The 27,506-nt window shown below is 44.3% G+C and overlaps 1 protein-coding gene across 1 annotated transcript in view; it reads left to right on the top strand.

Moving 5' to 3' along the window:
• COL19A1 (collagen type XIX alpha 1 chain) overlaps positions 1-27,506 on the top strand; it is a 372,962-nt gene that overhangs the window by 211,708 nt on the left and 133,748 nt on the right. The window contains exon 16 of the mRNA XM_050951630.1: positions 20,122-20,175. Within this exon, the coding sequence (XP_050807587.1) occupies positions 20,122-20,175 (54 nt within the window). The remainder of the gene's footprint in view (positions 1-20,121; positions 20,176-27,506) is intronic.

Here is a 27,506-nt window from a genome sequence, read left to right as displayed (position 1 = left end):
TGTTAAATAAAGGTCTGATTGTAGCCCACTGAAGTCTAGGGGTTTGGGTCAGGCCCTAAAGCAGTGTGTTTGTTTGAGTGTTGCAAAGATAATATGTGAGTATAAAGTTCCACAACATGTTATATATTTTGCTATTTTTAATGTAATTTCACCATGCTTAAAATTTTTAGTAAAAAAGAAACTGAATTAGAAATATAATACAACCGAAGCTTAGAAGGAGACACAAAGATAAATTTGAAAGCATCTATGCATGTAACTTCTGTTGAAGTGAGTAGTCAAAAGGAGTTTTGTTCAGGGAGGGTTTCTAAGAGCTTTTGCAGAATTTAAGTATATTCATTTGAATCATACACAATATTACACAATAAGCTCTAATGGCTCTGATCACTACATTTTAAAGCATTTTTTTAAAAGAGCTTCAATTCAAGATGTTAAGTTTTCCTGAAGTCAGTCATTCATACATCTGCTCGTGGAATATCCTTTACATTGAGTCCTTGATTATGGTAATGATTTGATGCAGGGAATCCAAAGTTAGGGCTCACAGTTGTACTTCATTTCTGCCACTGTGTGTAGTTTGTATTATTCCTTGTAAAACACTTTTTAAAATTTATAATAGTGTAAGTTAGGAATGAACTTTGAATCTTCTTACTGTAGTTATATTTTTACACCCTTAACATTACGTAATTTACTGAAGCTGGCTTATACATGAATATGTTTTGTTTCCAAGTCCTAAAAATTAATAAATCTCTAGAGACCCTCCAGGGAATAAAAAGCAAGGGTCACGTGTTATACTGCACAGTTTTATCAAAATACAGAATTTAGGCTTAGGAAGGGAGAGACTGGTCTCTGAAATGTCAGTTGGCTAAGCTCCTCTCTTCCTCTCTGACATCCACAGCTTAAGCCTGGGCATGTCATGTCAGAAGAGTGACAGGTGAAGGAAGGTAATGCAGTGATCTCTCTTGTAAAGTATATGAAAACTATTCCTCTTGACACTTGATCTGCTGCTTTTAGTTCCCCAGGAAAATGAGTGTCCGTCTGTACGTTCTTGTGGACCTATCCCTTTTGGGAGTTATAAAATACTCATCCAGATGGCACCAAGTGTTTACACAGAAGCCAAAGGTTAAGTCAGTCACAAGCATACGTACCTAAGACTTGCTTGCTAAACAGATATTTGGAATGCTGACTCTTTGGGCTTTGAAGGCTTAGTTAAATCAAGCTCAAGGGAAATTCATACACAGATACTGTGCAGAGCAGTCAGCATGAGGAAATTGCAAATTCAGGCCTGGGCAAGTTCTGTGGTCACTTTCAGATTCAGTAAACATGCCACACCAACAACAGACTATTCAGCTTTGATGTAGCAGGTTATGTAATAGTCACATAGGAATAAAAACTGTAAATTATTTTATTACACACAGTTTCAATATACCCATTGTATTTAAAACCTTAATTATTGAATAGTTAATTAACTGAAGATGTAATATACTATATCCTTGAGTGTTTAATGTTAGCCATTTCAAGTAATGCTCTTCATAGCCAGTGGGATGATTCTGCAGACATTTTCTATGCAACTGGTCCTTCCATACATCCAAAAATAGGGCTACTAGTATGAAAAAGGATGTGCAGATTCAGGCCCTACAAGGGAAATCCTCTTCATAAATGTTTCATCCAGTATTATTCCGCCTCTTAAAATTAAAAGCTGCAGGTGAGAACAGACTAATTAATAAATGAATATATAACTTGGAAGTGATTTTATATTTTCATTATTTAAAAATATGTCTCCAGTAACAGGAACCTGGATTTTAACCATTTCTGCCATTTAAATGGAGGTTTATTAGTGTTCATGAAAATATTAACCTATCCATTTCTTTTGGGCTAGATGTAGTCATGGAATTATCTTTAACTCTCAGAGCAGAATTTGGAAATGCTCCTGGTTTTTAAATGTTGTTTAAATGTTAGAGAAGATTCTGTCAAAATAAACTTGTCCAGAGAAGCAGATGTTATATCTGTAATTTCAAGCTATTTTTATTTTTATCTCCTCTGCGCAGTAATACAAGAGAGCTGGTGCTTAGGGCCTGAGGGAAGATTTATGTTTTGGTCTCAGAGAAGATTTATGTTTTGTAAAAACCTGCAGTCCACTCAGTTGACATGTAAATGATTTGTGTGTCTTTCATCAGAAGAATGATATCAGAATACTTCCCTGTTCCTTTCTATTACTAGTGCACTTCAATGTAAAGAGACATTTGAAGTGACTCTCTTTCAGGAGTTTAAATTATGCATTTTTTTCACTTAGAAAATAAACCCTTGTCTAGTAAAAGTGCTGGGTTCATAAACTATGGACTTTTATGAAATAGTTCTGTCCATTTCTTATTGAAATGGTGGTCTCTGTTGAAAGTAAATTAAAATAGATTTAAAGTTCCACTATCTGAAAAAGATGTAGAAATTACCACACTCGTAGGAAAATGAGATTATATTTTTGTCTGCTTCCGTGATATATTTTAAAAATATAGGCCATATTTTGATATAATCTGATATATACAGTTCGGGCTAAATTCTGCTTTGAGATTTACTGAAGTCAGTGGAGTGGTGACAGAGTGACTAGTGATAGAACTGGAGTCTGCAAAACACCTATTGATTTCAGTAGGAGCAGTATGGGACCTGATCCTGCAGCTGCTCTGCATATGGAACTTCAATATACTTCAGTGAGTTTTGAATGCAGGGTCAGGTCCCATTTAGATTAAATTAATCCCACATGGATATTTTAAAGAAATTTTGATCGAATTTCCTCATTAAATTTGTGGTGCTATAGTGAAGAAAGTAAATGTGACCTGTAGTAGAACCCTGATTTTATGAGCATTGATCTTATCTTTCTGCCATCCAATGTAACTTAAATCTGTCAGCCACCTTTCAAGTGACTGTAATAGTTTTGAAAAAGACAGTTTTGGTGGGAAAGAAGAGATGCAGTTATCACAAAGAAAAATCAGGCACACCATGTACATTTGTAACATACACTATAATTTGAATGATTAATACATTCTGTACCTTCTGTAATTTTGAGATGTTCTCAAGATGTTGAGATTGTGAGTGTTTCAATTTTTGCTCAATCCCCAATTAGTTCATAAAATAGGGGTTCCACTATAAAACAATATATTGTTCACAGTGGGTCATTCATGGCATTTAGCCACAGCCCCGCATTAGAGGCAAGGCAAAGCAGAAGCACCCTGGCTCTAAGATGCAGTGCATGTTGAGGGCTTGTAGGTTGCGCCGCAGTTCGCAACACCCCTTTAAAGGAGGAGTATGGCATGCTTCGTCTAGGGCCTCAAGCCAGCAGATTTAGCTGAGAAGTAGTGGAGTCAAATCAAGACTCTGCTTACTGCCTGTCCCTTCCTTCCCCAAGTTAGCCAAATTATACAGTGGCAAACCCCTGTGGTTGTCTGAGCGCAGTGACTGTGATGCTTAGCATTCCATGCAAGTCCAGGGAAGGCTCTTTGCTCCCTCCAGTATGCAGCAGCCTTTTTTTGCTTCAAAATTATAGTTGACATTAATAGTCACCTTTTAATCATGCTAGTAAATTACTGGTACTACTTGTGCTAATTAATGCCATTCTACCATCGATCCTTGCAAGAGGCAGGGCCATATATACTGCCTTCTATCCAAGTCAAGACTTCCATTCAGACCAATGAAAACTGCACATGCAGTTCAACATCAGCACATGGTAGTAAACATCACTGATCCACCTGTAAAGGAAAATACAGAGAAAGGGCCAAGTTCTGCTCTGTTACTCCCTATCATGTAAGTGAGAGCAGATCTGGTTCTATGGTATTTGAATAATCCCATTTACTGAGTCAACATACATTTTTGTTTAGAAATTTAGTATTGCCAAACTGAACAACTAAGTAATGCCTATGACAGTTGAGTCCTAGAAAGGTTTATTATTATTTAGTTAAATATTATAAAAAAACTCACTCATTCCAAACATGGGGAAGTGATCTGTTCACACATCGCCATGAGAGATGGTTCCGCATGCCTGATTTAGATTTTTGTGTACTTGTGACTTGTCTCCCTAAACTCCACATATAGCTTACCTGCTGTCTTGCAGAAATGACATCTTATTAGAATTGGATTCACCTAAGAATCTCACTGTTTCATAATGAGAAGAAAAATAAAATCTATAATGAGTTTTGTACATTTTTTTTATTGAATTAATCTGTGAAGTTCTCATGAAGAAGCAGTGCCATACTTCAGTGAGGCTGATGCATTTATTATTTGTGCTAATAATGGTAGGTTGTCATGCATGGAATCCATTTCAGCAGAACAAACAGTTTATAGAGATCCTGTCCAATCTTATGTTTCAAAACCCATCAGACACACTCTGTACTAACTTTTATATACTTAAAATACACTTGTATAATATATTTGTTGTACTGTGTTTTTGGCATGGGCTGTAAGTTGCCTCAGGAAGTAAGGAATATGAATAATGTCTTCAAGTAACTTCACTCGTCCACTACAGCTGCTTTTCATAACTAACTGAGGTTATGATTAGTACTTTGCTTTTGTTCAAAACATGTTCTAATGTAATTAATTTGTACCATTAAATCTAGTAAGCAGAGATCTGCTGTTTCTGTAAACATTTTAAAGACCTGTTAAATCAATAAAAATGTTTTTTGTATCTTCATGGTCACATCAGATTTTACTCTTTATCCTGTGGTGAGCAGCTTATAATGGGGGAGTTGTATGAAATCTAACACACTTCATTTAATATCTGCTGAAACTACAAACTGTTTAACTAGATTGCACTGTTAGTCACTTACTTCCATCATTGCAAACATTTCTTTTCTCTCATCTAAGGTTTAATAACTCTTATCTCCAATTACTTATCAAAAATGTTGATTTAGGGTATGATCAGCTGAAAATTTTAACAATTACTATGTATCATCAGTAACTATAACGCAAGAAACCCAGACGCATTTTGATGATTCATTCAAGATACACTTCTACCTTGATATAATGCAATCCAATATAGCACAAATTCGGATATAACGCAGTAAAGCAGTGCTCCAGGGGGACAGGGCTGCGCACTCCGGTGGATCAAAGCAAGTTCGATATAACGCGGTTTCACCTATAACGCAGTAAGATTTTTTGGCTCCTGAGGACAGTGTTATATCAAGATAGAGGTGTATTTAACAAAACTCATACAGATTCTTCCATGTTAGCCCATGAAACTTAGTTATGAGAATTGTAGTGTATAATAACCACCCAGTTAAAAATATTAAAATTATAGATTTTCTGCTCTGTGTGAGATTTACAATATGTGAGTTAGAGAGTCAAGGTGGGTGAGCTAATATCTTTTATTGGACTCACTTTTGTTGGTGAGAGAGACAAGCTTATGCAGAGTTCTTCAGGTGACAAGCTCCAAAGCTTGTCTCTCTCACCAACAAAAGTTAGTCGAATAAAAAATATTATTACACTTTGTCTCTCTAATATCCTGGTAGTGACATGGCTGCAATAACACTGCATACAAATGTGTGAGTTTTCAGATTAATTTAAAAGATTCACCGCTACTTCTATACCATTTTTAAAATCCAACATTCCCTTTCCATTCCCACTGCTAACAGCATAGTCCACACCTCTATCATTTGTCACTTTATTTACTGTAACCAACTCGTTGCTTCATATCTAACCCATCATTTCCCTTGCCCACATTTCTAGTCATGGATTAGTCTGTTGCAAATTCCTTCATAAATTTCCATTCTTCTCTGCTTCAAGTTTAGGTGACTCAACTTCATTTTTAAGGCTTTGCACAACTCAGCATCTGCCTATGTATTTTATTTAATCTCTTTTTATGCCTCTATTCATCCTCTATGTTCTTCACAAGTTTCCTGTTTGATGCCTCCTTTGCCCACTCCTGAAACTCTTGACTGTTTTTTTTTCATGACACACCTTAGTGTCCTCCTTTTATTTAACTTTCACCAAGCACACTCTGCCTCCTCTTTTAAAAAGCCTCCTAGAAGCCTGTCAGTTCCATGAAAGGTATTGGCTATAAAGACTGCATATACCACTTGTTTTGTATTTGATTTGGTTGTGCCATTATATTGTAATGTCTCAGAGCAGTAACTTGTTTGGCCAATTTTTACATGTTGCATATTGGACTTTGTACATATGAAACCCTAAAATAAATGTATGTAAACATATATAGCTTTAGTCTTTGGGTCATATCCTGTCCTCCCATGGAAAAACCTGCAAGAGGGCAAAAGAAATTCAGAAAACTCACAGAGTTTCAAAGAGATCATCCAGTTGGGTTGGAGTGGAGTTCACTTGTCCACAAAGTGGGTACAAGGCATGACTTTCCAGCCTTGTATCTCAAGATTTTCAGAAAATTCCCATGGATCGCAAGCCATCTGTGGAAGACTGCCCTCTATTTCTCCTGCCAGCATGACCCCACCTAGAGTACTAACACTTACATCTTCCCACACCTCATTGTCATCCCCAAGAAGATATGGCAGTGCAGAACAGGACCACATGAGAATTAAGGTTGATACGTCACGTTAGTTCCTGTGGGCATTGCTAAACATGTTTGCTAGGAAGTGGTGACATGGGTAAAACAGACCACCTTTTCCCAGACACAGTTTTTCCCATCCCAAACTGACAGAGCTTATCAAGAGAGCATTTCATGAGGTGAGATGGAGGTGGATGCTCAACATCTCTCTCAAACATATGGGGAGTTCTTTTTCTGGATTTCCTCTATTGCATAGGTTCCCAAACTTGGTTCACGGCTTGTTCAGGGTAAGCCCCCAGCAAGACACTTTGTTTATCAGAGCGTCCTCAGGTATGGCCACTTGCAGCTCCCATTGGCCGCGATTCACCATTCCCGGCCTTGGGAAGCGATGTGGGCCAGCTCACCACAGCTCCCATTGGCAGGGAATGGTGAACTGTGGCCACTGGGAACTGTGAGTGGCCATAGCTGCAGATACTGAGGCAAACAAAGTGTCTCACGGCCTGCCAGGGGCTTACCCTGAGCAAGCTGTGAACCAAGTTTGGGAACCCCTGCTCTACTGTTATGTCCTTTACTCCAAAATCCATCCCTTTTATTTCTGTATTAGAATCATAGATGTTAGAGATAGAAAAGACATAGAATCATAGGACTGGAAGGGACATTGTGCGGTCATCTTGTCCAGTCCCCTGCACTCATGGCAGGACCAAGCATTATCTAGACCATTCCTAACAGGTATTTGTCTAACCTGCTCTTAAATGATGGAGATTCCACAACTTCCCAAGGTAATTTATTTCAGTGCTTAACCACCCTGACAGTTAGGAAGTTTTTACTAATGTCCAACCTAAGCTGCCCTTGCTGCAATTTAATCCTCAGAGGTTAAGGAGAACACTTGTTCTCCCTCTTCCTTGTAACAACCTTTTATGTACTTGAAGAATGTTATCATGTCCTGCTCAGTCTTCTCTTCTCCAAACTAAATGAACTTTAATTTTTTCAATCTTCCCTCATAGATCATGTTTTCTAGACCTTTAATTATTTTTGTTGCTCTTTTCTGGACTTTCTGCAATTTGTCCACTTCTTTCCTGAAACGTGGCTCCCAGAACTGGACACAATACTCCAATTGAGGCCTAATCAGTGCGGAGTAGAACGAAAGAATTACTTCTCATGTTTTATTTTCAACACTCCTAATACATCCCAAATGATGATTGCTTTTTTTTTTTTTTTTGCAACAGTGTTACACTGTTGACTCATATTTAGCTTGTGATCCACTGTAACCTGTAGGTCCCTTTCTGCAGTACTCCTTCCTAGTCAGTCATTTCCCGTTTTGCATGTGTGCAACGGATTGGTGCTTCCTAAGTGGAGTACTTTGCATTTGTTCTTACTTAATTTCATCCTATTTACTTCAAATCATTTCTCCAGTTTGTCCTGATGGTTTTGAATTCCAGTTCTATCCTCCAAAGCACTTGCAACCTCTCCCAGCTTGGCATCAGCAAACTTTATGAGTATACTCTCTATCCCATTGTCTAAATCGTTGATGAAAATATTGACCAGAACTGTCCCTTCATACTTGTGTTATTTGTTTATATTCATCCTTTGTAATTTGGCCTATTTTCCACTTTGTAGGACTCTCTTTTAAGTTTCAGATCATTGAAGAACTCCTGGTTAAGCCAGGGTGGTCTCTTGCTGTATTTCCTATCTTTCCTATACAGTGGGATACTTTGCTCTTGTGTCCTTATGTATAAGTTTACCCCATTAAAGCATTATCCACTATAGTAGATTTTTCAGTGTTTCCAGTCTAATTTTAAACAACTTAAGCAATTGGTGCTTCTCTACTTCCTTTGTTGTGAAGAAGACTCTGTTGGACAATTGTCCCTTTCATTCATTTTGAAAGTTACTCTGGAAGGTGACTGAAGGTATATAGTTATTTTTGTCTAGTACCTCATTGAGTAAAGATCAGTAGCTGCTATTTTATTACATTTCTAAAACTAGGATGTTGGGTACATTGGAACATTTTTCATCTGTAAACCAGAAGGCCCTAATAAAACTAAATTTCAGTGCCAGGGAACGGCCCCTTGAACAGAGCAGTTCTTCCGTTTCAGTTTCCAATTACACTGAGCACTTCTCCTTTTCCTTGAATTTAAACCTCCTTAGCTGTTTCTTTGTCCATAATTGTGGGGTTTGGAACAGGTCCCATATAAGGAGAGATTAAAGAAGCTAGGACTTTTCAGCTTAGAAAAAAAGGAAATAAGGTGGATATGATAGAGGTATATAAAATCATGAGTGATGTGGAGAAGTAGATAAGGAAAAGTTATTTACTTATTCCCATAATACAAGAACTTGGGGTCACCAAATGAAATTAATAGGCAGCAGGTTTAAAACAAATACAAGGAAGTTCTTCTTCACACAGTGCACAGTCAACTTGTGGAACTCCTTGCCAGAAGATGTTGTGAAGGCTAGGACTATAACAGTGTTTAAAAGAGAACTGGATAAATTCTTCTTCGAGTGATTGCTCACATCCATTCCAGTTAAGTGTGCGCGCCGTGCGTGCACGTTCTTTGGAAACTTTTTACCCTAGCAACTCCAGTGGGCCGGCAGGTCGCCCCCTAGAGTGGCGCCGCCATGGCACCCGATATATACCCCTGCCGGCCCACCCGCTTCTCAGTTCCTTCTTACCGCCGTGTCGGTCGTTGGAACTGTGGAGCGCGGCATAGCTGTCCTCCACGTCCCTAGCTCTCCTTGTTCTACGGTTAATAGTTAGTAGTTAAGTGTAGTTAGTTGTATAGTTAATAGTGTAAATAATATTGTAGATAGTCGTTAGCCGGTTTGGGCCGTAGCCCTTTCCGGCACCCGGCACCGGGCTCATGCCTGGTTCACCGGGCTTTAAGCAATGTGCGGCCTGTAAGAAGCCGATGCCGACCAGCGACCCTCACGACGCATGTCTAAAGTGCCTGGGGGAATCGCACAGGTCGGACAAGTGCCGCATTTGCAAGGCTTTTAAGCCTAGAACAAAGAAGGAGAGAGACCAGAGACTTAGGACTCTCCTCATGGAAGCGGCACTCGACCCGGCAGCTTCGCAGGCCATCATCTCGACACTGGCACCGGATCGCGCCGGCACCGGAAAGACTCCCCGGCACCGACCTTCCCCGGCACCGGGTGCAGAAGCAAGACCCTCGAAGTCTGCAACTCCATCCAGGCAGACTCGAGTGGAGCGCCCGGCATCGACATCTGCCGCGGCGCTACCGGCACCGTCGACTCCGGGCCCGGTGGGTCCATCGAGTCCGGTCCCGCCGAGCTCCCCCATAAGATCTGGGGTTGAGCTATTGGTCCCATCGACTCCAGAGACCTTCGCCTCGGCACGGGACCTCATTGCCCTGACTGAGTCAACTCAGCCTCCACCCCCGGTCCCTCCGGTGCGGGTGGCATCCAGGGGCAAACCCATGATGACGGCGCTGTCTCGGGACTCACGCTCGCGGTCGAGGTCCCGATGCCATGGTCGCTCGAGATCCCGACGCCGCTCGCAGTCCCGGCACCGCTCCCCTCGGCGGTACCAGTCGTACTCGCGGCACCGATCGGCCTCCAGACGGTCACGGTCTGGTTCCAGCCGCCGATACCGGCACCGGGACTCTAGGAGCCAGTCCCGCCGTCGATCAGCGCACCGGTATACCTCCCGGCACCGAGCTGGTGGCAGATCCCGGTCCCGGTCGACCTCCCGACACCGCGTCGGTGGCAGGTCCCGATCCCGATCCCGGCACTGAGGCAGCGGCCGGTACCGGTCCCGATCCTGGCACCGAGTCCAAGACAGAACCCGGTCCCGATCCCGGCACCGGTATGACTCCCGGTACCGGTCCCCGGCACCGAGAACATCTTCGGTGCCGGAACGCGGAGACTCTTACCAGCCGCGGTCGGCCCCTCCATGGCCTTCCAGACAGCCATCGGTGTCATCGCAGGCGGACAGCGTATACGCCCTGGGCACTGACAGACAAGCGGCTCTTTTCCAAGACCCTCCGCAACAGGACCAGGGTCCGCAGCAGTGGGGGTTCTGGACACCCTGGGCGTACCATCAAGCCCAGGGCCCCCAACAGCTTCCTCTTAGGCCTGCAACGGCAGAGCACAGGGCGCCGGAGGCGTCGTTGTCTCGCCCCCCTCCCTCCCCAGACGGGGAGAACGGTTCGAAGCAACAGGACCCTGGTCTCCCTCCTGAGCCAGAGGCGAGGGCTGAGGCGGACCCCCCGCTGGACACTTTCTTGCCAGGGGTCTCCTCATCTTCTTCTCCTGATGAGGCGGTGGCTGGCACTTCCTCTAATAGCCCTCCTCCGCTAGATCTCAGGGCACATCAGGACCTCCTCAGGCGCGTAGCACAGAATCTGAGCCTCCAAGCTGAGGAGGTCTCTGAGATCGAGGACCCCGTCGTCAGCATCCTCTCCTCCGATGCTCCCACCAGGGTCGCCCTACCCTTCATTAGGACGATCCAGGCCAACGCCAATACAATCTGGCAATCACCGGCCTCCATCCCCCCTACTGCAAGGGGCGTCGAAAGGAAGTACATGGCCCCCTCCAAGGGCTATGAGTACCTCCATATTCACCCGACACCATGTTCCCTGGTGGTACAGTCGGTGAACGAGAGGGAGCGTCACGGACAGGAAGTCCCAGCCCCCAAATCCAAGGAGGCCAGGCGTATGGACCTCCTCGGCCGCAAGGTTTATTCGGCTGGGGCCCTTCAGCTCAGGGTTTCCAATCAACAAGCCCTTCTTAGCCGCTACGCATTTAACTCTTGGGTGGCAGCGGACAAGTTCAAAGAGCTGCTGCCACAAGAGGCACGTCAAGAATTTGCGGCGATTTATGACGAGGGCAAGAAGGTTGCACGAACCTCGTTGCAGGCCTCCTTGGACACTGCAGACTCGGCTGCCCGTACCCTCGCCTCGGGGGTGACAATGCGCCGCATCTCCTGGCTTCAGGTTTCTGGCCTTCCACCGGAGCTCCAATACACCATCCAGGACCTCCCGTTCAAAGGCCAGGGCCTGTTCTCGGAGAAGACAGACCCCAGACTGAAAAGTCTTAAGGACAATCGGGTCATTATGCGCTCCCTTGGGATGCACACGCCTGGGACACAACGCAGACCCTTCCGGCCGCAGCAGCAGCAGCAGCGTCGGCCATACCCCCAGTTCCGCCAGCGGCAGGACCTTAATAGGCGCCGCGGCAGAAATGGCAGGCGCAGGCCGTCGGGCAATCAAGGGGGGCAAAACCAAAGCTCCTCTAAAGCCCCACCTGGACCCAAACCTTCATTTTGAAGGTGCGCTAGAGGGCGTGATACCAGTATCCTACATGGATCCTTCCCCCCCGTTTTCCAACCGCCTTTCGTTTTTTCTCCAGGCGTGGTCCTGGATAACATCCGACCGCTGGGTCATACGCACGGTGCAGACGGGATACCGTCTGCAGTTTGTATCATTTCCTCCCTCCCGCCCCCCTTCCTCGTCCCTCTTCAGGGACCCCTCTCACGAGCAATTCCTTCGCCAGGAGGTACAGACGCTCCTCAGCAAAGGAGCTATAGAGGCGGTTCCGGAAAACGAGAAAGGCAAGGGGTTTTATTCCCACTACTTTCTGATCCCCAAGGCCAAGGGAGGCCTCAGGCCTATCCTCGACCTGCGAGAGCTCAACAAATACCTAGTGAAGTTGAAGTTCCGCATGGTATCCCTGGGGACCATTATCCCATCCCTGGATCCTGGAGACTGGTATGCCGCCCTCGACATGCAGGACGCTTATTTTCATATTGCCATATGGCCACACCACAGACGTTTCCTTCGATTCATGGTGGGCCGCCTTCACTACCAATTTGCAGTCCTCCCATTTGGCCTTTCTACGGCTCCGAGGGTATTCACAAAATGCATGGCCGTCGTTGTGGCACATCTTCGGCGCAGTCGCATTCACGTGTTCCCTTACCTCGACGATTGGTTAATTCGGGGCACGTCGGAGCTGCAGGTCTGCAGCCACGTCCGCAGGATCACCGGCCTGTTTGCTACCTTGGGCCTCATGATCAACGTGGACAAGTCCACCCTGCTCCCCTCGCAGAGGGTGGAGTTCATTGGGGCCGTCCTGGACTCCACCGTGGCCAGGGCCCTTCTGCCGTTGCCAAGGTTCCAGGCGTTGTCGGCGATCGTTCAGCACTTGCTGGCAGCCCCCTTGACATCGATACGGACATGTCTAACCCTGTTAGGCCATATGGCAGCCTGCACATTCGTGACCGGGTACGCACGGCTCCGCATGAGGCCCCTCCAGTCATGGCTCATCGCACATTACCGGCCGGCAAGGCATCCACTAGACATGCTGATCACAATCCCCCCGGGGGTGTTGGAGTCTCTCAGCTGGTGGCTAGACCAGTCCGTAGTGTGTGCGGGGCTCCCATTCCACCCGCCCCAACCCTCGGTGTCCCTAACGATGGATGCCTCAGATCTCGGCTGGGGGGCCCACCTGGGAACCCTGAGAACACAGGGCCGGTGGTCCCCACAGGAGGTGAAGCTACACATCAACATGCGGGAGTTGAGAGCGGTCCGCCTTGCTTGTCAAACGGTCTGTCACCAGCTTCGGGGTCGTTGTGTCGCGGTATTTACCGACAACACGACGACCATGTACTATATCAACAAGCAGGGCGGCACCAGATCCTCTCCCCTATGTCACGAGGCGATGCGTCTCTGGGACTTTTGTATAGCCCACTCCATTCACCTCATGGCTTCCTTCCTCCCCGGAGTATGGAACACGCTGGCGGACCGCCTGAGCAGATCCTTCCTCTCGCACGAGTGGTCCCTTCGCCCGGACGTCGCCCTCTCGATCTTCCAGAGGTGGGGTTGTCCCCGCGTGGACCTCTTCGCGTCCAGGGGGAACAGGAAATGCCAGGCGTTCTGCTCCTTTCAGGGCCGGGAACCCGGGTCTATAGCGGACGCCTTCCTTATTCCGTGGACGACCCACTTGTTCTACGCATTCCCCCCGTTCCCGCTGGTCCACAGGGTCCTTCTGAAGGTGCGCAGGGACAGGGCCCGCGTGATCATGGTAGCCCCGGCGTGGCCCAGGCAGCATTGGTACCCCATGTTGCTGGACCTGGCCATTGCCGACCCAGTTCCCCTGCCCCTTCACCCGGACCTGATCACCCAGGACCACGGAACTCTCTGTCACCCGGACCTCCAGTCGCTGCACCTAGCAGCGTGGCTCCTGCATGGCTGACCAGTTCTGAGTTGCGCTGCTCCACCCCGGTACGGGAGGTACTCTTAGGCAGCAGGAAGCCTTCCACTAGAGCGACATACTCGGCCAAGTGGAAGCATTTCTCCTGTTGGTGCGTGGAGAAAGGTCTCCTCCCGATGGAAATTTCGGTGGCCAATATTTTGGACTATATTTGGTCCCTCAAACAACAGGGCCTGGCGATATCGTCCCTGCAGGTCCACCTGGCGGCTATCTCCACCTTCCACCCGGGTGGGGATGGCCGCTCCGTTTTCTCTCACCCGACGGTGACTAGATTCCTTAAGGGGCTGGAACGTCTATATCCTAACGTCCGACCCCCTGCCCCTACCTGGGATCTTAACCTGGTGTTGTCTCGGCTCATGGGGCCTCCCTTCGAGCCGTTAGCTACTTACTCCCTACTCTATCTTTCTTGGAAGACTGCCTTCTTAGTAGCTATTACCTCAGCTAGACGGGTGTCGGAACTCCGGGCTCTCACAGTAGATCCCCCGTATACAGTCTTCCATAAAGATAAGGTGCAGCTGAGGCCGCACCCTGCCTTTCTCCCCAAGGTGGTCTCAGCCTTCCACGTCAACCAAGAGATATTCCTCCCGGTTTTTTTCCCGAAACCTCATTCTTCACGCAGGGAGCAACAACTCCACTCGCTTGATGTCCGTAGGGCTCTCGCGTTCTATGTGGAGAGGACCAAACCGTTCCGCAAATTCCCCCAGCTTTTCGTGGCAGTAGCGGACCGCATTAAGGGGCTTCCCATTTCCTCGCAGATGTTATCCTCGTGGGTAACATCCTGTATCAGGACCTGCTATGAGCTGGCCCACGTTCCTACGGGCCATGTGACTGCGCACTCTACCAGGGCGCAGGCGTCGTCGCTGGCTTTCCTTGCCCGTGTGCCCATCCAGGAAATCTGTCGGGCAGCGACCTGGTCATCGGTCCACACCTTTGCTTCCCACTACGCCCTGGTCCAGCAGTCCAGAGAGGACGCGGCCTTCTGATCTGCAGTGCTCCGTGCCGCTACTTCTCACTCCGACCCCACCGCCTAGGTATGGCTTGGGATTCACCTAACTGGAATGGATGTGAGCAATCACTCGAAGAAGAAAAGACGGTTACTCACCTTTGTAACTGTTGTTCTTCGAGATGTGTTGCTCACATCCATTCCACACCCGCCCTCCTTCCCCACTGTCGGAGTAGCCGGCAAGAAGGAACTGAGAAGCGGGTGGGCCGGCAGGGGTATATATCGGGTGCCATGGCGGCGCCACTCTAGGGGGCGACCTGCCGGCCCACTGGAGTTGCTAGGGTAAAAAGTTTCCGACGAACGTGCACGCGCGGCGCGCACACCTAACTGGAATGGATGTGAGCAACACATCTCGAAGAACAACAGTTACAAAGGTGAGTAACCGTCTTTTCATGGAGGTTAATTCCATTAATGGCTATTAGCCAGGATGGGTAAGGATTGGTGTCCCTAGACTCTGTTTGTCAGAGGGTGGAGATGGATGGCAGGAGAGAGATCACTTGATCATTACCTGTTAGGTTCACTCCTTCTGGGGCACCTGGCATTGGCCCCTGTTGGTAGACAGGATACTGGGCTAGATGGACCTTTGATCTGACCCAGTACGGCCATTCTTATGTGATATTTTAAAATTAGAAGAAAAAGAATGAGAATAGATTTAGAACAGAAAATGTTGGCTACAAAACTAGTTGTCACTGTGTTGTACAGTTAGGCTGTTATGACAGTTTTTTCCATTAAGACTTGGTTGTACAGGTACATAATGCTGAGTGCTTCCTTTTATGTAATACATAAGTTTCTGGGGTTCGTACACTGTCATATTTGTTATGGTTGTTTCTTATTTTTAAAGAAACTTACCTTCTTATTGACCTCGATACAGTATTTTGGTTTGGGGATGCAGTGGAGAGTTAGCTGCACAGACAAAAAATTGTTAAGGTTTAGGAAGACCAAACACTGTACTTGTCTGTAAGGCTAACAACAGTCTTTGAAGGTAATGTCTTTCATAAAATCCTTCATAAAGTTAATTTTTTTTACTTTATGAATAAATATTTGGTGTGTTGTTATTTTAACTAATTGTTTCTGCCAAAGGATAGACAATAGGTCATATTCTAAGCTGTGCTTTTATCTTGAGGGCATATAATAATGGCTGCTTTTTGAACCGCTCAGTTTCTGAAGTGATTAGAAAAGTCATTGCATACGGGACCTTAATTTTTAGTTTTAGGAATCTTTTATATTTTGCAAGCAAACATAAAAAAATGCCTCTCCAAGGTTCCATGTACCCTTGCCATCAATTTACAATACATTTCATAATCAAATAATTACAAAGCAAGGCAACATCTTGCTCCCCTGTGTGCAACCACTATTCAGGAGGGAGAGAAAATGACAAACTAAAATCTTTCCACCTCTTGAATTCCCAGCAACAGTATCATCAAAAAGATGAGCTATCTGTGCATTGTATTTGGGAAGTTAACAATGCAGGGCAAATTTGTAGACCAACCTGGAGGAGTGAATTCTGAAGTAGAGGGGCATTCACAGAGAATGCCTGTGTGTGTTTAAACTACATAGCTTCACTACAGTTAGTGCTGTATGATTTCTGGTTCACACAGGAAATGTTTTACGTTAACATACACAAATATTTTCTAGCAAGTTAACTGTTATATTTGTGACTTCGTGAACAACTATGCATCATCAACCATTAATTACAGAAAATTTAGAAATCATTTGAAGCTTGAATGTGGTTTGCAGCAGTTTTGAAGTGTCTGAAACAATAACATGTTAACTTTTTAAATTAAAGTGACAGAATATCATGTAGTGAATTAATAAGGTCTGAGGAGTTCTTCCAGCTGTTGTGATTCAGAGTGGAGAAATTATATAAATGGGAAAGCTCTTGAACAGATTAATTTTTATTTAAAACTGAGTTCATACAATTCATTTTAATAAAGTGATGCCACCTTTTTAGGGTTTGGGAGGTAGCAATTTAAACCTCATTACTTTTTTCAATGTTATCAGCTGAATTACAGATCATAATGTTTTAATTCATTTTCTGGAAATATACATAGTTTTCTAAAAACATGACATGATTCCACACTTACGTCTTAACTAGTCAAAAGGGGAATTGATTTTGAATAAATAAAAAACCTAAGGTTCCAATCCTGTGACTTGTTATGCACAGCCAGAACCCTGCACCTTGATCTCAACAGTGAGGCTGGATGTGGGCTCAAGGGTCGACCAGGGCACAGCCAGTTATAAGATCAGGGCAAAGTACCTAAACTTGATTTCAGAGATATGGTGTGTATTGCTATTTATTGAGTGAGCTTGCAAGACCCTATACTCAAAGGTGTTGGTCTGTATGTAATGTGATAACTTTTGAACACTGCATGAAATGACTTCCAATATTTCAGGGAATGTTATAGGCATCACTGGCCAGAATCTTATTGATGTGGGGAGCAATTGGAAAACTGAAAGAGGAGGTTGGGAGAGGGTAGAATGTGGGGCACATGGAGTCTCTACCATTGGTTTAGCACAGCCACAGCTTCAAGCAACTCCACATTCGTCTGTTGGAGAAACTGGTTGATGGTGCCCATTAACACCTGTGGCAGAGCTCTGACCTTGCTCCCATGGGTCCTGCGCTTCTAGGCAGTGTATGCTAGCCTCAGTGGCTCACTGTGACCATCCACATAGCCCTTCTCTCTCTAGGGCCAGGGTTAGTCTACTAAGCCCTTTTCATCATAGGCCTGCAAGGAAGTTGGTGAGAGAGCTCCCAGAGTCTCTGTTCAGCCTCCTGTCCTAATAGGGGCCTGACTTCCCCTCCCAGGAGATGTTCCTGTAGTGGTGGGTTGGGGGGAACCCAGGCCCACCCTCTACTCCAGGATCCGGCCCAGGGACCCTAATGGTAGCAGCTGTTGGCAGCCAACCTTTCACTGCCAGAGTTGCTACATTTCCCTGGGCTATTTCTCCACCGCTCTCCTGCTTCTCCCTTCTTTACCCTTACCTTAGGGCTCCCTTAACAATGGTTTGAGGATGTCTTCATTAGCCAGCCCTTCAGCCACACTTCCTCTCCCCTGTCTGACTAGGGTGAGCCCTTTTTATAGTATCAGCAGGGCCTTAATTAGAGTGAGGTGGTCACATTAACTGAATGACCTCACTTGACTCTTTGCTGGTTAATCAGAGTCAGGTGTTCTCTTTAGCCTGGAGCAGCCCCTGCTCTGGTCAGTCAGGGAACAGAAAACTATTAATCCAGTGGCCAGTATATCTTCCTTCTGCTATTCTGCTGTACCCAACTAGCCTGGGTCTATCACACACCTTACAGAATAACAATCTCTGCCCATGCTCCTGGTAGAGTTTAACTGATACACTGAATGATTTATCACCCAGACAAATAAGGTTGCAATGGCAGTGTGTTCATAGTCCCTAGCTTTGGAGGAGAATAGGGACACTGGTATGGGGGAATGGGCAGGCAACATAGTTCCTGGTGGCTCTGATATGGAGGACTAGGGCACACAGAACCCTAGCCTGGGGTAGAAAGAGGAATAGGAAAAGCTGAAGCATGCACAGACAGTGACATGGGAGATAATGGGAACCTGGGAATGAGGGGCAGTCAGAACTCATGTGTGACTCAGAGGTCCATTGGTGCCAGCTGGCAAAAGGTTCATTACTCTGTTTCAGCAGCTCTTAATAAGCCTTACAAATGCTTCACCTAAAACACTGCTTTTATGGTACTTATCCATAAATAGGTCTTGTAAGATATCAGATAAAAGCTGGTGTCACACTGGTCATTATGTACTAATAATGAAAAGTATGTACTAATGATATTTAAAAAGTTATGTGTATATATTGACAATATATCCTGAGCCTCTGTATCAAGTATGAGTCACCTGCAGAGAGAGGTTTTGTTCCTCAGATCAGGAATGTTTGTCCATCTAGCTAACTGGCATATAAATTAAGCATTTAATGTTTCACAATGGGCCTCTGAGTTTGAACTGAATGCTGATAAAGAACAAAGATGTGAAGTCAACATGAAGTCAGCCAGCACCAGAGAATAAACATTGAGGGTTTACTGACTGTGGGAGAAAACAAGGACTTTGAGGGAATGTAAAGGGAATGCAAAAGGATACATCCTTATTTGCGACTGGGGGAGCAAAAAGGACAGTGCTTTTTGCATCCATGAATGGTGGATCCCAGCCTGGTGGGTGCTTGGAGTTTGCTTTAGGTGAAAAACTACTTCAGACAAGGATTTTAGCCTCTTAAAGTTAAGTTTGGGCTCTAGGAAGCATGTAATGCTTTTGTTTTATATGTAATCATTTCTGTTTCCACTTGTTCACTATCTCATAAATGTAACCTTTGATAATAAACTTATGATTGTTTCACTATAAATATATTTCGGTGCTGTAATGTAATAAAGGACCTGATCCTGGATTGTACCTGTCAAACCTTGTGTACACTGTCTCTCAGGGGACTACTGACCTGGAAATTCTGTGATTGCCTAGAGACAGGGGCCGGACATTACAGGGGGATGCTTTAGAGGAGCTTGTAGACTGGGGTACACCAAGTGTCATCCTGCAAGGCAAAGTAAAGGCTGGCAGAGCCCTGAAGAGATTGTTTGAATGGCTAACAGACTGAGGGTATCGGAGAGCTGATGCCCAGTTTAGCACTAGCAAGTCTTTCTCTACTTGAGGAAGTAGGTTACTGCCGTGACTCAGAGTCCTGGGCACCCTGAGAAAATGTCACACCATGGTGGAGAGGAGATTGGGGAACCCTGGTATGAAGGGGAAATGGGCAAATGAAGGGCATGAGGGAAGTGGGAATGGGGATACAATCAGAGCTGTTGGTGTGTGGGGAAAGATGGGGGATCCTAGTGTGGGAGAAGGGGGGAATGGGAGGCACACTGAACTCTTGGCAGAGAGAAGATGCAGGTCATCTCTGAAGTAGAGTGGGATAGGAAAGTGGCACCCAGGTAATTCATGGGGGAGGGGAATGGAGGAATGCAAGGAGCCCCTGCTGTGCAGTAAGCTCAGCCTACACAAGCTACAGAGTGTGCGACCCCCTAGTTTAATGAAGCCACCTAATTTGTATGTGGCATGCTGACTTTACAAGATATGTGGTAGTACAGATACAAATCGTAGTTAAACCCTTTGTAACTATATTTAAAACAATACTGTGTCAAAACCCGATAATTATTCTGATCCATTGGCTTTTATATGGCACAATATGGTTATTCTGGTATTACGATCATCAATAAAAAGTGTTACTATTTTTACACACGAACATAATGTAGTCCTGAACATAAGATGATCTCTATCAGTAATGAACATTTTAAGTTTCCTTTGTTTACAAGTATGGTTTGTTACGGGCTGAGTCAAATTAAGCCAAGATAATCTTGAAATGTCACATTCTTGAATGTTTGTGTTTCCAGGGTTTGCCAGGACTAGAAGGTCCTCCAGGTCCACCAGGTAAAGAAGGTCAGAGGGTGAGTAAATTTTGTGAACAACTGGCAAGTGTGTGAACTGACATCAATGTGTTCTTACTGAGCACCAATAAAAATAAGACTTAAAGATAGCAGCTGAGTATGAAGCAGTCTCCTCAAACTGAGCTTTGAAATTTGAGTTTTGTCTTCGTTTGAATGAGATTTAACAGTTAAACAATCTTAAATGTTTTAATGACTGGCAGCACAGATGCAGAATTGTAGTTTGTGTAAAGTGCATCTGGTGTAACTTAAACTGGAAAAATAATAAAAATTCATCTCAACTTTCAGTTCTGTTGTGGGAATGGAAGGTATCCTAGTGCACATATCATACGTCAGCATGTGATTTTTATGCTAAGTATTATACCGCTCAAAGCTAGGGCCAATGGTCTGGTTTTATTATAGTTTTGATAAGTGCATGTCATAGTTGATAATATCTATACAAGGAATGGATAACGGTTAGGAAGAAATAAGAAGCAACCAAGACATGCTCAAAACTTGAAATGAATCTAGACCCATTTGCGAAATTAAAAAATGTTGGGTTAACTGGGTTTTTTTACTCATTTTCTTGTGCCTGTGAATTTCTTGGCTTCCTCTTGTACCAGCAGAAGTAGTAAAATACAAAGACGGATGCTGATGTCATAGTATTTATGAGCCATCCTGAACTGGAAAGTATTGGAAAACTCAAGAGAGAGTTTGTTCTCATGAGATTGTCAGACCAATTTTAGACCAAAGTTTGGATAAACATCTGAACTTTAAAGATATTTATCTCAAAGTCAGATTTCTTAGCAAACAAAACTAGTGTGCCCTTCTGAAGTTTGTTCATTCACAATTAATTTTGGCCCAGTCCTACAGGGCACTGAGGCACTCATTTTTCAGAGAATTTAATGGGAATCAAGGTGTTGAGTAGCTTACATATTGGGTCCTTTGTGTACAATCTTTCATGAATGACATAATGCTGATTGCTAAAGATGTGATGCTGTAGCCTTGACACAAAGGAGTATTTCTTTTCAGGAAAGCAGTCCCACTTACTTCAGTGGAACTATTCACAGGCCTGATCCTGGTACACAGTGATGAGTGTGGGAATGTTCTAACTCTTACTATTGTACAGTTAAATATGTGAGATATGGAAAAGGCCTTGCTTGTCCATTTTTTTTTACATGCTCTAAGTAGGAACTTTTTCTGTGGAGTCTCAGGTCTGCAAAACAGCCAGAATACTAACACTTATTTGTCCTTTATATCCAATAATGTGAAAGACAGACATTGGTGGTTATCTGAACTTTTAAAATGTAGTTATTTTGTGGTGCTGCTTTTAGGCTAGGACAGTAACATTATGTCCACTGCTAGAAAAATGAATTGTAGCTGTATTCTTTTTGTTAAGCAGGGAAGTTTAGTGAGAAGATAGATTTCCCTTAGCCCCCACTTGTATTTCATACATAACATCAAGCTGATGTCTTTTCCAGTTAGTAGTATACAGACAATACAGTATAAACAGAAGTGCTTCTTCCCCTACTATCACAGCCATGCAGACAACTGTCTCCAGCCAAACAGCAGCAACAACAGAGGTTTGGACTGCGCCCTCTCTCATACGCTTCATATTATTGTAGAGTGAATGACAATTCTTTCTTGCCCTGCACCACCCATTATAATAACAATTAATTAATTAATAATCATGCATTATCATGGTAGCTTAATTTAAATACATTAAAAATCTGAAAATGAAGACATTAAGGTTTTAACAGCCACAATAACTCAGACCTTATCAATACTGAGATTTTTAGCCACTGTTACAGTTACACTAATGTAGGTGCATCATTGTGGCTGCATGTAGTAATAGATATGGTGTACTGGTGTAAATCAGCAGTTGCAAATCTGGGGTCTGCACCAGTGCAGCTACACCAGCATAGCTACCTGAATGCTAAAAAAACCAGTGCATGGAAGGCCTCAGTCAGGTTGCGCATCCTCTATATATGGTATTACATAGTGACAAACAAACAAAAACTATGTTAAAAGAATGTTAAGATTGCAAAATCAAATGCTCAAGAGTTACAAAATGACAGAATCAAGGTTGTGCATGCAGCCTTACTCCATCCTCTTCCTGCATATGGATTTTTGATGCACTTTTTAATTATTGTGCGTCATATTATTTTTAATGAGATGTCTGCCTCTTTCAGCGCACAGGAAGGACAAAGCAGTGGTTATTCAATATTTCTTTTTATTTCATCACTCATTATGTGACCCTGTGCTTCATTTATTACACACCATCGAAACCTTGCACTTAATACAGAATTGTTTGTTTCCTCATGAGCTTTCCTCTGGAGCTCAGAACCATAGTATAAGGTATTGTCTACAGTACAGAGTTTTGTTGACAAAAATCAGCTGTTGTCGACAAAATAGAGGAGGTATACATACTACAATGCTCCTGCTGCCAACATAACTCTCCTGCTTTTCCAACAAAATAAGACCACCTAGACAAGATGCATTGCGCTTTTTGCAGCAAAGTAATATCGACAGTGTCAGTGTAGACACTGCGCTTGGTTATGTGACTGTAAAATGGCCTACAGGAGATGTCCCACAATGCCCATTCTGACTGCTGTGGTCAGCAGTTTGAACTTCACTGCCCTGCACCCAGGTACACAGGCAGCGAGCCCTCCCCCTTAAAAGACCATTTCCTGATTGCTCCGCATGGAGACCTCACATCACATTTTCCCAGCTGACCATGGTGGCTCCATGCAGCAAACACTCCCCTGCTTGGAGTACATGTGAGTTGTTGGATCTGTGGGGAGAAGAGGCTGGGCAGTCCCAGCTCTGCTCCAGCCGTAGAAACTTTGATTCCTATGGACAGATTTCTTGTGGCATCTTGGATAAGGGCTACAAACAGGACATACATCAGTGTCGTGCGAATCTAAAGGAGCAGAGGCTAGTATACCAGAAAGCAAGTGAGCAAACCATGGCTCTGGTGCTGCACCAAAGTCCTGCTGCTTCTAAAAGGAGCTGGACACCGTCCTTGATGGCAACCCCACCTCCACTTCCAAGAGCCCTGTTGATGCTTCATTGGGACTGGGGATAGCAGACTCAATCCCGAGGACAAAGTGGTGGATGAAGAAGTCAAGCTGGAGGATGAGATGGGACAGGCAACACTTTTCTTGACCCAGGAGTGTTCAGTCCAGTCCCAGAAGTCACGATGCAGGAGAGGGAAGCTCTGGTAAGTGATCTTTTTGAGTTGATGCTGCTTGGTTACATGAGGTAGAGCTGTCCTTTGCTTTGTTATATGCTAGAAATGGGAATAGAAATGTACATGACTAGCCTTGTTTTCATCTGCTTCACATTCCCCTATGCAGCTACGCAGTAAGGGCCCTGTGGAAAAGTGTGTTAATGGACACTGAGATTTCACAGAAATCCTCCAGAGATATCGCTGGGAAGCTTTCCTGGAGGTACTTGCCAATTCTCTACCAAAGGTTCCTTGGTAGAACTGCTTTGTTCCTTCCCCCATTGTAGGAAACGTTTCCACGGCAATAGGCAATCACTTGTGCAGGGACCAAAGCAGCACATAGACATGCAGCATAGGGAGCTGGTCTGATGCCACACACATGCAGGAGTCCATCCTTACATCCTTGCTTACCTTCAGGAGTGAGATATGAACTTCAATGACCCCATGGACAATGGTGGCAGAATTTACAATTTTGTCTCTAGTTGCTTGCAGTGATCCCCTTAGAAAGCCACCTAGACCTTTTGACCCATCTTGAGTGACCCTCCGGCCCTGTCCTGAACTCACCATGTTTGGGTTGTTCGTTGAGCTGTGTGCTTGCAAAAGACAATGAGAAACTGTCTCCTATTTTAAAAGAGATGTATTTTACTATAATGATTCGATGCTTTGAGTGCACTCAAAATTATGCTTCTGTTGATTGTTTCCTCTGCTTTGTCAGATGTGGCCTTCAGGAGAACCTCCTACAAACCAGTGGAGCACCTTCACCAGATAAGGAAGTGACGAGGAGGAGCAAGACGGACATGTTTCGAGAAGTGCTCCAGTCCTCAGATGCCAAAAAACAAGAATAACAGGCGTGGAGTCAGACTGTTACTGAAAATTATAAAATAGACAGGACAAGAAGGAGACCTAGGAGCAAATTGCAATGGGCCAGGAACAGATAATAAAAGTGATACAGGAGCAAACATAGATGTTGAAGTCCCTAATTGCACTTCAAGCAGAACACATGCATGCTCCCTCCCCAGCCCCCGGCCCCTGCAGCTGATACAGAACTGCTTGTCATGCCCTCTCGAAACTCCTTCCACAAATTCCTTGCATTTTCCCGGGCCACCTCAGTACCTCATTCACTCCACCCCTTTGACAGCTTCCAAAATGATAGCTGGAGTTGCACACAGCTATGAGAGCCCACATCAAGACGCTGCCTTTCACTGTTATCTCCCTTTACACCAAGCGTGTTCTGTGTTGTTAATTAGTATTTAATAAAAACATACTCTCTGAAAGATAATAAACCTTTATTTGTCTCCTACATGCAGTGGTTGCTGCTGAAATTAATACACAGTGGCAATTGGAAGATTTGCAGACTACAGGAAGCAGTCATCAAAATTTTAATGCAAGGCAGCAAGAAAACAAAGCATGACAGAATGCTTTACAGAAAAACATATTACTGGTGCTCGTTATCAAAATGGTTCCTCAAAACCTGATTCAAATAGCCCCCAGTTTTGCCCTTCTAGTTGCCCTGGTGTCTGCTCAGAATTAGGAGCCAGGCAATCTTCCTCCATGCTCCACCTCAAGGGAAACTTTTCACCCTTAAGCTCACAAACATTATGCAGCACACAGCAGCTGCTATGACCATGGGAATAATATCCTTAGGTAGGTCTAACCTGCCATAAAGGCTGCGCCGGTGAGCTTTTAATCTGGCAAATGCACATTATATGGTCATTCTGCATCTCCCGAGTCTATTGTTGAAGCACTCCTTGCTGCTGTCTAGGTTTCCAGTGTAAGGCTTCATGAGCCCTGGGAGTAAGGGGTACATTGGGTCTCCCAGGATCACTATGGGCCTTTCAACACCCTGCATTGGAATTTTCTGGTCTGGAGTGTAAGTTATCTACTGTGACAGACTCGGACCAGAAGGATATAAGAGATTGGTGGAAGGCAGGTATATCAGCCTCAGAATGAGCAGGTCCCTGTTCCCTGGATAGCCAAACAAGGGCTACTCCAGGCCAATCAAGACACCTGAGGCCAATTTAGTCAGTTAAGACTGTTAGGCTAATGGAGACAGCTGGAACCAATTAAGGTCCCACTGATACTGCTTTAAAAGCTCTCCTTTCCAGTTCTCTTGAGAGGAGCCCAGGTGAAAGGAGCTGGAGGAGAGGAAGCTTTACTGAACCCTGAGGTAAGGGTGAAGCTTGGAAAAGGGGAGTACGGGGAAGTAGCACAGGGAATCAAAGCAGCAGCGGTGGAGGAGGGAAGCTGCTAACAGCTGCTATCATTAGGGTCCCTGGGTTGGAACCCAGAGTAGAGGGTGGACCCGGGTTCCCCCCGTTTCCCCCTTGTATGATCTACAGAGATCCCTTTGAAAGGGGAAACAAATTTTGGTCCAGGCAGGAGACCAAACTGCCTATGGAGCTCTAAGGAGCAACAGAGACTGTAGGTGTTCCACTTTCCCACCTCCCATACCAGCCTGTGATGAAAATAGCTGAATAAGCTGTAACCTTTGCCACCATACTGGGAAAGGGAGGTCATATTGAGGGCCTTAGCGAGGTTCTGAGGCAACTGTATCCGCCAGGAAGCGTGGGACCCACCAATACAGGCATGGAGCTTTGTCACACTACACATTTGTAAATCCAGAGTAACTCCATTTAAATTAATATAGTTACTCCAAATTTACACCTGTGTAACAGAGAACATAATTTGACCTGTACACTTGTGTGTGTTTGGAGGAGAAGCTGAGAGACCTACTAAATATAAGTATCAAGGCAGTACCGTTATACAGACAGGCTATAAAAAAAGTTTACTAAGAAAAAAATCCACAGAAGAGAGAAGTGAAGGCACCAGGATTCTACTCAGAACAGACCTACAGATATTAGAAAAGTGTTGCCTACAACGTAGAGCAAAGAGGAATAACTTCAAAGAAAAATTATTTTTATCTTTCCAGAAGATTTGAGCTCCTAACTGAAACATGGAGAAAGGAGCCAACACCAGTCAAGAAAGAGTTTATTAATTCAAGTGTGCAGAACTCAATTTTTGTTTCTCACCCCACTGTAAGTAATTTACAAGAACTGTCTCATACATTTTCTGGGACATTGCCTCAGTGCCTTCTTGCTAAATAATGTTCAGCACAGAATGGCAGAGTCAGCTATAGAAGAATTCAGCGCATAAATAAATTATATACATACTCAGAGAATCAGTATTTTTTGATAGTTCAGGTAAATTGAGCTTTGCAATCTCAGATGATATCAAAATTTTCAGCATGAAAGCAATATCAAATACATGTTTCAGTTTATACGCAAAATAGATAACAATAGAATTTAGTTCATTGGGTTTCAGTCAGTACAATAGTGATGCTCAAGCATTTGGAGCAAAACTGATTTTCTAAAGCCTCCATTTTTAGTTCATAAAACAAGTATTTCTTTTTCGACTGAATTCTTTATGTGCACATCTACTATATTGATTAACCACTCTTTTTTATTATTCTGTATGGTAGAAGAACAAGTGACTTTTTCTTTCCACTGAAGTGAGGATACATTATTGTTAAAATTGAAATATGATTAGTAGACATCTTTACATACATGTAAAATGTCCGCATTAAAAATTATACATGCATGTACAGTAAGAATGATACACAAGTAAAAATAAATCCCTTAGACTTTACCAGTGATGTGCAATTTTAATTTTATCCCACTTATTGTTGATTACAGATTGCTCTCACCCCTCGCTCCACCGATATGGCCACCAGGTGCCCGTTATCTACCGGGTAATGAGCGTTGGGGTAGGGAGGAGGTTCGATCACTGGATGCCCTGGGGGGGTGACAAGTGCCCAAGGGTAGCGACGGGGATAACGCAAGCAATCAGTCGTAGTGTTAAAGATTAAGGATTTATTAAATGAGTCACAGATAAGGATAAGGGACCACACGATTAGTTACAACTTGGGCTTACAATATAATACTAGAACAAATAACACAAACACTACAATTACAAATAGAAGCTGGCCCTGGTATTTTTCTAAGTCCCAGTAATTATTCAGGTCGTCCCAGGGGTTAGTAAAAGTGATATTAGTACTATTAGTAACCATAAATGCAGCAACTAATCTTACTAAACACAGGTCGTGAGGCTTGACTGGCCCCCCTTGCTT

This window comes from Gopherus flavomarginatus, chromosome 4, assembly GCF_025201925.1.
Source record: "Gopherus flavomarginatus isolate rGopFla2 chromosome 4, rGopFla2.mat.asm, whole genome shotgun sequence".
In the NCBI taxonomy this organism is placed as follows: domain Eukaryota; kingdom Metazoa; phylum Chordata; order Testudines; family Testudinidae; genus Gopherus; species Gopherus flavomarginatus.
Note: the sequence above shows the minus strand (reverse complement) of the source record. Positions and strands in the feature narration are given on the sequence as shown.